Genomic DNA, 10,717 nt, shown 5'->3' with positions numbered 1-10,717 from the left:
GGGTCAAGTCAGACCAGGTATCCGTAGGTCAAGTCACGGTCCAAGGACGAGAGAAATGAAGCCTTAGGTCAGCAGAAGACAAGAGCTTTTTTAGGACTTGGCTAAGACTTTCTTCCGGGACTGGGAAAGAGACCAAAAGTCTAGGACTTTTTCCTCTTAGCTGCTGGGTCTGTCTGCTGCTGCTGTTGCTGCTGGGACGGGTCCGGAGCTCGACAGGACGAAAACGAGGACGAAAGGCGGGAAGGCGAAGGGGGAGAAAAAAAATAGGTGGGAAGGAGTGAGAAAATAGAATGCGGTGCTGGGAATGGGGGGGTGGAGGGGGTGGAGCGTGCAGCGTGGGCCGTCTCCGTGGACCGTGGGCGCTTGAATGAATCCGCCGTTTCTGGGATGATGCGGGTTGGGCTTAAGGTGCAGTGCAGAGCGGTGCAACAGAAGGAGCAACAACAGTATTCGCAATGTGAGGTAGCAGCGGGCACACAGCAAATGCGCAGAGTGAGAGCGAGGGGAAATGCGTGTGTGAGTGAGAGAGAGAGGCGCGGGAGAGTTGCTTGGGGAGGAGACTGTGTGAGAGTGAACGCGAGCAAATGTGAGAGAGAGGATTCGATAAGGTAAGGCAAGGTGGGATGGAGGACTGGGATGGTGAATTGGATGCGAGTTCTTTTTTCTTCTTTGCCAAATGGAGGAGGACGACAAGCAGCAAGAGGAAGACTTGAGAAGAGGCACCAACGAGATGTACAGATAGTTACTTACGGATAGGTACCTTTGCCCCCTTCGTTTACTTACTTTGGTGAGGAAGCTGTCTGGCGTTTAAAACAAGACGTTGATGATGTAAGGTAGCCCCAGGCGCGGAATGGTAAGCTTGCGTCGCTTCGCTTGCTGTCAGCGGGTTGAGAAGGGAAAAGCAAGGGTGCAATTGCTGCAAAGAAGACGAAGATTTGAAGTGTCCAAGACGAAGAGAGTAAGATTCGGAAGTCGGAAACGGTGACGATGAGCTGGAGGATGAAGATGTGGATGAAGCAGGCAGGCAGGCAGGCTAGGCATGCAGAGGAGGGCGACGAGGAAAACGACGGGGGTTGGCGGTACGAGACGCTCCTTCTTTTGGTACCTTAGTCTCTACCTAATGACAAGAGGCTCACGCTGGGCTGGACGGGGTGGACGCGGGGTCGGGTGCCTTCCATGGTACTGCGTACCTAGTAGGTATGGAATCCGTAAGAGCAAAGCAACACGAGCAGGAGGTAGGTAGCACACACTGGCATACCTTAGTAGACATGATGAAGCGGATGAGAGGGAGAGAGGGAGAGAGGGAGAGAAACCACAGCCTGCTGTTGGTCTTGCTTTCCAGATTCTTCTGGTAAAGGAATCGGGAGTCGAGGCGTGATGGGCCAACATGACGAGAATCATCTCATCTTGATCTACTTCGTAATCAAAGGGCATTCGAGTGTGTGGTTGGCTGTATACTTGCCTTTCTTACTTGAATTTCCTGTCTACTTGTGTACATGGAGCACACAGAAGGTTGACTTGTCTCGTCTTGTTTCGTTCTGTTTTACGGCCTCGCTTTGCTTCAAAGAACCACACCGTTTGCCCCTGCTCATTCTGTTTTCTGCTTCTAACGCTGCCGCTGCCGCTGCCATGAAAAGCTACTGCTGCTCTGTTTCCGAGTTCCAACGAGTGCTTGCTCGCTTGCTCGCTGCTCTGTGCCCCCCGTTCTGGCGCGCATCCAGCATGGAAGGAAACCTTGAAGTGAGGTGCGAAGGAAGTCCTGTGCGATGTCTGCCTGGGGGTGGGGAATCCATCCGACACATGTCACTCTCCGCCGCCGTTAACTGTGAAAGTGACCTCGACCGGGATCCTCAGCCAGGCGGTGGTCCGGTCGGTGGCTGAGAAGTGATGGTATTGCCAAGGTACCCACGAGTACGGAGGACCTACATACTCGCGCCAGCCAGCTGATGGCACTAGAACGAGACTGCGGGTGCGCTAGGTGGAGGAACCTCCCTCGGGTCGCTTTCTAGGCAGTGTAAGGCTGAGAATGTGCCCAATGGCCCCAATGCTGTCTCTGGATTGGACTGCGCGGGTTTAAACTGGCTGCAGGGCGAGTTGTGTGCGGTGCGGAGCTCTGAAGCACAAAGTACCCTCTGTTTGTACCCCTCGCACGTATCCATCTGTACGCACATGTGTTGTAGGACTTTCACCTCCTAGTGACACAGGACGCTCACTAGGTATTTGCATGTCAGCACACAAAGCATCGTGACATAGCTGAAAAGATACGTTGGGGTGCTTGACTAGCCAGGTCTCGTCTCGTCTGCGGCCAGATCAGATCACCGACGGGTTTCGTCCAGTCTTCCGTCGCCGTTGTCAACGTCTGTGACCCGGGCAGAGGAGGGGGCCGTAGCCATTTACACGAGGCATCTCGAGACTGGTTTCTCGCCGGTGCCTGTGTCAGGACTCAGAGAACCCCAAAACATTGGACGATGTCTGTTGGGGTTCTTTGTCTACCCATCTCCAGCCTGCAGTGACAAGGCATAACAAGCTTGACGGCGAACCTCGAGCTGAATATCAATGTCTCAACCCCCGGACGGATTCCTACTTGCTGTACCTTGATGATGAAGGATGCAAGCAATCACACTGAGACAGCCTGTGGGAAAACCGAACATAATGTCAAGGACAGTCAGTTCTAGGTTTTTAATCTTGGTGCCTACAAAGGAACAAACAATAATTCCCTTAGCCCTGCCGTTCCCGTCAAATGTGCCTGACAGCTGACATGTCGTGACAAACCAGCGCCCGCCGCCAGGGCAGGGAACAGGCTGATGCGACTCTCGTGGAGAAAAATGGGGACGGGATTCCCGGTGCGTGGGTATTCTGCCAGGCGTCGGGAAGTCGGGACAACTAAGACAAGGTATGGACTTAATCGTCGGTCTGCGACAATACGTTGCTGCGGGGAGTTGGGACCCGGAAATCTGGCAAGCTCTGTTCATCTTTGGCAATGTCCTCTAGCAGGAACTCCAGGGCTTCAGATGATGGCACCCATCAGATGCCTGTAGTCAGGGTCAGTCAAGGACAAAATGGAAGCGCCATGGGGCACAGCTTGCCTTCTTCGTAGAGGAACACGGCCACTACTGTGTAGGTACCACCCATGGAACCTACCATGATGAGTATGTATCTGGATGCTAGCACATCAAACCCTGAGAATCATTGATGGGGGCACGCAAGCAAGGCAGGGCCGGGATTCGATTGAAGGGATGAGTCTGACTGGACCAAGGATCGAAATGCAGGACTTTTGGCGTAGGACTTTCTGACTTGAGTGTACAGATACGGAGTACGAAGTACCTCGACGGTACATGATGTGCCCTCGATGCCGGGGGAGGGCTTCCGCACATGCAGCTCGCCGCCTGTGTGAGCTTACCTGGTTGGTAGCTTCTTTTTCTCTCTCTCCCTCTCTAGGTCTTGACAACCTGGGAAGTCGGAGAGAGATGGTTTGAAGTGGAAGTCGAAAAGTGTTGCCATCGCCTTTGTCTCTCTATCATCTTCCCTTAGCGAGTCTGGTCTAGAAGTGCCCGTAGGTAAGATACACCAGATCAATCGCCAATCCATGGCTCTTTCCTTTGTCTTGGTCAGCGTATCGGGGGAGGAACGTGGGGGTTGGTGGTACCTACCTACGCTTAGATACCTTAGGTACTGGTAGGGTAGGCAAGCACCAGACGGGACGTTTCCCCTCTCTTTCCTTCTTTCTCTCGTGCCTACCCCGCCAGATCAAGGTAAGCACGTATTTTGTGCCTACTTAGAGTACCTAAAAAAGGTTGGTTGGGCCTGCCCGTCCTGCCGCTTTCCTCTTTGCCCGGGACGCCTTCCTTCGTCAGCACTCAAGAACCTCGGGTCCCTGCCCATTCTGTTATGGCTTTGTAAGACGACAGGAAGCAAGAACAACAAGATTCCCTTTTCCCATCCAATATCTTGCTCTCAACCTTTCTGTCTCCTTGTGGGAGCCTTCGATACATTACATATGGCTGCGCGGCGAACTGAACATTCAGTTCGCAACGAGAAATCCATGCCCGAAACCCCTAGGTTAGGTACATGAGCAATTCTGCTTTAGTCCCGCAGAATGCTGACGTACAAGGTGGGGCCAATGGATCCCTCATCCCCTTCTTCGCTCTCATCTTTTAGCGGTCGTGTTACTCTGCTTCCCCAGTCCAAACTCCAGACTCCAGACTCGAGAACAGCCACCGTTAAAAGTCTCGAAGTGCTTACTTCAAGTGCTCGCCTGGTATCAAAGAAGCAAGAAAGCCTTGCTCGTGCCAATCATTTCCCGTCTCGAAAGCACCAGCTTTGGGACCAGCCGACGCCATAGCTGCACCTCCGATCCCATCCTCGTACGACTACGACATGCATCAAAAGTTGGTCCCGAGGATACCATCGACAGATACAGACAAATGAGGGAGACCTCTCTCGTTGCGAACCATCCTCATATCGTACTAACGCTACACGAGACAATCCTGTTCCCACAATACTGAATGGAAGCCAGCCGTCGCGAGGCGTAGCACAACAGCCATGCTAAGCCCCGTGGTCGTGTAATAGGCCAGACAGGGAGCACCCCTACTGCCGCCCACCTCTGATCGGCCTCCGTAAGCTCAGCCGCAACGCTATTGAGGTTCATCAGCTTTTACCGAGTCGGCGCCAAACTTGCGTCCTATCGAGTGGGCTTCGTGGAAGTCCTGCCAGTCTCCAAGCCCCCCGTCAATTGGGGCGTGAGCTGAGCACGGCTGAATGAGAGCCTCACCTTCTCAAGAATTCTCGAAAGTTTGAACTGTATCTCGGTGCCGTAGGAGCATACAGGGCGCTATGGTTTGGTGTCCACTGCCCATCGCCCCAGCCTCCGAATGGTCTGATGGTTGGAGTTGTTTTGCTAGGTTGGTGATTATTACGACATACCGATTCCCATCCCGGCATGCTGTCGCTCCGGTCGGGCTGTCAATGTCCCGGATCCTAGTTGCTGGCACGCTCTCATTGCGTCGTCTTTGTTCGTGCGGCGGACAATCGTTGCGAGGGTCCCACGCGTCCTGGACACCGCCAATTCTTCTCCGCCTTGCCCACTGCGACCTAAGCTTCTCGAATCCGCGTAATTCCAATGGAAGCACTGCCCCCCCAATCCCGTCCGCTCGGTGGGCCCACGTTCCTCGGAGCAGTTTGAAGGCTCCGGACTGGCTACGGCCAGGTCCGAGTAGCTTTTACCAGGAACATGGAAGAATATGGGCTGTATCTGCCGCGTGGACAGGCCCTAGTATCGCTGTCGCCGTGACGCCGTGGGCCGGGATATGTCCACGTGCCCCGGAAGAGCGCCGTTGGGTCCCTTCGGGGCTCCGGCCGTTGCTCCCGAACAAGTTGGGCCCGTGTCCAATCGCTTCCCCGCGAGTGGGAATTACTGGAGACCTGTCGACTGAAACCCGAGCCGTTATGGCCGGCAGTATTCTGACATACCGGCGACCGGATGTCAGTGCAACAAGACATATAGGTATCAGACATGGCTTGGTGAAGGTTCAAATCTGGTTTACAGCGAGTCTTTTGCATCCCTTGAAACTGCTTCTTTCCCCTGTTTATTTCATGCATCGTGTGGTTTCGCATACTTGCAATCAAGCCAAGGGGTGGTGAAATTGCCCTACGTGTTTTCCTTTGGCTCTGTGTAAGTGCGGAGGACCGTTCGAGGGAGGCCTTTCTCATGGGTTTGCGTGCCACTTCTCTCCCTTCCAGTCCCTTTCTAAGGTAGGCTCTAGTACGTGAGACAACACGCCTCCTTCACAAGTGTCAATGGAGAGGAATGTACAGGTACGATCAAGTATCTGCTGGTCACCTCAGTCTGTAGCTCCATGTTGGCAGCTGGGTCGGGTATGGCGAGTGCCCGCCATCATCACTTCCTGGTTCGAGCTCGGGCCGAGAGCTGGAGGAAGCTACGGCCGACCTCTCACTGGCCCCAGCTTTCTCCCTCCCGTCCCTCCACGCTGCATTTGTCTCCGCTGCTTTGGAACACCCGCGGTGGCAGCAGCATTTGGGTTAAACTCAGGATACCAGGCCAGCCAAACTCTATCGAGAAGGGCAATTAGGGGACCGGCAGATTGCACACACAAAATAGCATTCGTGGCAGGTACAACTGTAGGGGCTGCGTTACAGATTCAATAGCGCAGCCAAGCCACTGAATCAGCATGGCGTCCCATGTTGACGAACCTGCCCTATTTTTCATCCGTTTCCAGACAGGGTCGCCTCAGCCTTCGCAGCTGCCGACTGATGTTCTAGCAATTTCATTGGGATAACGCAGGTCCGTAGGTGCCGATGGGAGAGAAGGAACCAAGTGAGGTGTCCCTTCCCATTCTTGTTACAATGTGATAGTCGTCCTTCGCCAACAATTCTCGGCCTCTGTCTCTTCTATCATTTCGGTCCGCTCCAGAGTCCTCCAATTATTGCCAAGCTGAGGCGCCACCGAACAAAGGGCAGCTGAGACACCACGAATGTCAGGATATCCCAAGATACGTGACGCCTGCTGATACTTGGCTCGTGGAATGCTGGTCTCCCGCGTCGACAGCCTTATTATACCAATTCAACGTCCCGCAAAAACTACGAGCAAGACTACACCTTTCTACATCGCTCGGAAAATCACATTCGCGACGAAATGGCTTTCTACCAGATAAATCTGGCCGTTTTCGCGGCGGGCAACGGATACTTGCTCTACCAGCAGTACAAGCGCCAGGGACAAGAAGTCATCGAGGAGCTGAAGCAGGAGGCGGCCGACTCGCAGGAGGGTTCTGATGGAGAAGATGTAGAGCATCAGCAATTGCTCTCCTCCCCTGGCGAATCTCGAAATGCCATTCGTCAATTCCAGCTGGACTTCTTCCCGGTCTACGCTCTGGCGATGGCGGCGGATTGGCTCCAGGTAATGCGCCCTGCGACCGCTGCAATGGAATCAGACTGACGTTGGGATAGGGTCCCCATATCTATGCCATCTACAGATACGAGAAGAACATCCCCGAGAAGGTTGTGGCTGCTCTGTACGCTGCAGGCTTCGTGTCCGGTGCCATTTCTGCGTCCTTTGCTGGCGAGCTAGCAGATCGATATGGCCGCCGCCTTGCCTGCCTCACGTACTGCGCTACCTACATCCTCACCTGCCTGACGATGCTTACCGACAACCTATACATCCTGTTCCTCGGCCGATTCGCTGGTGGCGTTTCGACGACACTGCTGTACAGCGTGTTCGAGGCTTGGCTGATCACGGAGTATAACCAGCGTGGTCTTTCGCGGACGAACCTCAAGCTGGGCTCCATCTTCGGCAACATGACCACCATCAGCTCCATCGTTGCAATCCTGTCCGGTGTCATTGGTGACATCTTGGTCAATTCGCTGGGCGGCCGCGTCTGGCCTTTCATGGCAAGCGTGGTCTGCTCCGGGGCTGCCATGTGGTTGATCTTCAAGGGATGGGGCGAGAACTTCGGAGCGAAGCAGAACGGTCAGGCAACGAGCTCACTAGCCGATGTCAAGAGCGGTATCCAGATGATCTTGGCCGATATGCGAATCCTGTCATTGGGCCTGACATCGACCTTCTTCGAGGGCGCCATGTACCTCTTTGTGTTCTTCTGGTCTGCTGCGCTGAAAAGCGCACGAACCAAGGCTGGCTCAGACGAGGAACTGCCGTTTGGACTCATCTTTTCCAGCTTCATGTGCGCGATGATGGCCGGATCTTCTTTCTTCTCGCTTTACACCAAGACGCACTCCAAGGAGACGACATCGTTTATTCTGATGCTAGTTGTGCTCGTGGTGAGTTGTTGCCTGTCTGGAGCAGTCGTACTGGACAATGAGAAGCTCTTGTTTTGGGCATTGTGCATGGTTGAGGCCAGCATTGGAGCCTACTTCCCAAGCATGTCGTTCCTGAAGAGTCAGGTTGTTGAGGACGGTGTTCGTGGTCGCGTGTACAGTCTGCTGAGGCTACCCCTCAACGTATTTGTTGTCGTTGCGCATAGTTTGGATGAAGAAGGTAAGTTGCTGGGACACGTCCAAGTATCAAGGTCGCTGCTAATGAAGAACCAGGTGACGGACACCGAAACACCGTCTTTATGACTTGCGCCGCGCTTCTCATGATGTCTTTCTTCATTGTCAAGAGGAACTTTGCCCAGGGCTAGGTCTGGATGGATGTTGATGATTGACACGATATCACATGAGCAGAGTGAGTTCGCGTCATAGGAGCGAAGTGGAAAGATTGACAAGCAAGGAAGTATCACGGGATCAAAAATGCAGTTACGAAGTTGGTCAGCGATGGGTAGAGGACACCATTGAGGAAAGTAGATGATACATGATTAAGACTACGGCTGAATACAGTGTGGTACATAGACTGGAAATTTCTGGAAGTTAAACAAAAAGAAGACAAAGTGTCCTGTCATATCTAGGTATGCAGGCCATGGCTCGTGTGCGAGGCTCCCCTAGCCAGAGGGGATATATTGAGTGCCGGGTAATTTGTGATAGCCGCCAACCAAATGCTGGGGAGCGACGTCGTGGGAGAGACTGGAAAATACCCCCCATCGCTGTTGCCAGTTGGAGGCAGGGGCGGCCCGTTCACGCTGGGGGTTCCGTTTCATCAGCTTCCCAGCTTCCTTCCCCTTTCGGGAGAGCCGTTCCTGCAGTGCAGTCCAAGAGTCCCATACTCCCCCATGCACAGTGAATTACTTAATGTACGGAAGGTTCGTGACTTCCTCCACGATCCATGGAATATCCTGTGCTTTGTCTCTGGCCTTGTTTCCCAGTCTTGTCCCTCTATTCAAGCCTCGTCCAAGAAGTCAGGCCAACGGCACCTAGCCATCCTCAAGACGGCCAAGCGCCATCTCTCTTCCCCTCCCGTGGCCGGCTGTCATTCGCAGCAAGATCGCTTGAAGATCCTCTTCTCTCCAACGATCCAGACTCTACTTTGGACAAGCACCCCGGCCTTGCAGCTCACACCGCACAGTTGGGCGGGACCCTGCAACGGTTCGATAGCGATCTGAGTGGTCAACCCAAAATCTCAATCCGGCGCACCCCCTCCTCCAATCCAATCCCAGGAGTGTTTCTTATGCGACAGAAGCGCTCAGGAAGGAGAACCCGCCTCGGCTGACGAGAAAGAGACGAGGGGAGACAGAGAGAGAGAGACAGAGTGGAGGGGACCAAGAGAAGGATCGACTTGCGCGCCAACCTCCTCTTTGCTCTTTGTCTTTCTAGTCTTGTCTCGACTTGACCTGAACTTGACCCGTCGCCTCTTCGTTTGACTGTTTTGTTTCCTCCTGAAACCACCAACTTTTGAAGACCTGGCCGTCTTATCTCGCCTTCAATTTGTTCCACGTCGACAATAAGTAGTGCCGGCGGCGACTACACGTTGTGCGACAGTCGACGCTAGCAAATCAGAACAACGGCGCTCGATCTTCACACTCTGATCAGAATTATACACTACCTATCTACCTATCCGCACCACCACCACGGCTGCTACTAATCACCATTTCCAAAACATAAACCGGGAAGCTGGTCGTTACACCAGGAAACAATCTCATACGCCTCGCTATCAAGCTTGCTTCTGCACCTTGACGTGCCTCCCAGTCTGTAAAAGGGCTAGACCGCTGCGTCTTGGGCAACTGCGTCACCTCACACTACGGCGTCTGCCAACTTCCTTCAGACAAGACCAGCTAGGATAGCCAAATCCATCGCGGTCGCATGACATACAACTGCAGACACTAGCTGAGGAAGCAGCTGCGAAGAAAAAGAGGACAGAGACCGAGCGACGTTTGTTTGGCACATGAAGTGCTAGAGCTAGGGAAGAAGCAGCCGCAAGCCGAGGAGCCCAGTTTATTAATACCAAGTCAAGCCACCAACAATCCGAGTCGAACATCAAGACGCACCAGGGAACCTCCCGACCGACTCAGATTTGAGACCCCAAAGATCCGGGAACCCAGAACCAGAACACAGAACCCAGCAGCTCAGCTCAGATTCATAACCGAGGGACCCTGATCATCGGTCTAAGGTGACGACCGCACGACTATCACGAGCAATTGAACGAGACAAAGCGTTTACGATTTCCTCACGAGGCCAGAAAGGACTCTTCCAGAGCCTTGCCTTCTCCGTACTTTTTCTTCTCCAGTACTCCGTACTCCTCTTCATCACATAATTCCACAATTATCATCCTTTGATTTTATTCCCCGCTAGCCCCCGCCGCCTGGCGCAACCCACGAATCCACGAGAATACGGCACACGAGGACATCAGAATTTGGCGCAAACCCTGCAGGCGTCTTCCCACCTTTTGCGAGAATCCAGTCCAGGTACGGAGTACACCAGGGATCCCCATATATGACCTCATTGGGGCACCAGGCCTGGGTCCTCTTCGTCTATCCGCAGCGTCACACCCGGGAAACTAATTACAGACGGGCCGTTTAAACGTAGGCTGTCTCCTCCAAAGGGCCGAGAGGGAGAAATTCGGCACCAAAAGTTACCACCACCGGTCGCGGCTCGCCGCTGTTATTCCGCACCTCAACGCCGTGCACCCTCTCGCAGGCTGCACTTGCACTTGCACGCACCAAGGTGAATTCGGTCGCTTCACCGGAGCCAGATCCTGTCCCGGGCAACCTCACTTTTGTTTGGGTCTCGTAGAAGAGAGAGTTGAGGATTCACCTGGCCGTTCTTCCATCTAGGAGTGCGCCTATTATCACCTTATCTCAGCAAAACGCTAGTG

At 53.8% G+C, this 10,717-nt stretch overlaps 2 protein-coding genes across 2 annotated transcripts; both read left to right on the top strand.

The window, feature by feature from the left end:
- Nucleotides 1-4,646: 4,646 nt before the first annotated feature.
- Nucleotides 4,647-5,873, top strand: BDP55DRAFT_640108 (uncharacterized protein). The gene has a single exon (XM_060573310.1). The coding sequence runs from the start codon at nucleotides 4,834-4,836 to the stop codon at nucleotides 5,638-5,640; it is 807 nt and encodes a 268-aa protein (XP_060436743.1). The 5' UTR covers nucleotides 4,647-4,833; the 3' UTR covers nucleotides 5,641-5,873.
- Nucleotides 5,874-6,652: 779 nt separating this feature from the next.
- On the top strand, nucleotides 6,653-8,091 carry BDP55DRAFT_625249 (major facilitator superfamily transporter; the record flags this gene model as incomplete). The annotated part of the gene is made up of 2 exons (XM_060571442.1): nucleotides 6,653-6,913; nucleotides 6,964-8,091. 2 exons carry the CDS (start codon nucleotides 6,653-6,655, stop codon nucleotides 8,089-8,091), a joined length of 1,389 nt encoding a protein of 462 aa, XP_060436742.1.
- Nucleotides 8,092-10,717: the final 2,626 nt, after the last annotated feature.

This window comes from Colletotrichum godetiae (assembly GCF_030913485.1).
Source record: "Colletotrichum godetiae strain CBS 193.32 chromosome Unknown BDP55scaffold_1, whole genome shotgun sequence".
Lineage (NCBI taxonomy): Eukaryota > Fungi > Ascomycota > Sordariomycetes > Glomerellales > Glomerellaceae > Colletotrichum > Colletotrichum godetiae.
The sequence above is the reverse complement of the archived record's forward strand: the minus strand, read 5'-3'. Positions and strand labels throughout refer to the sequence as shown.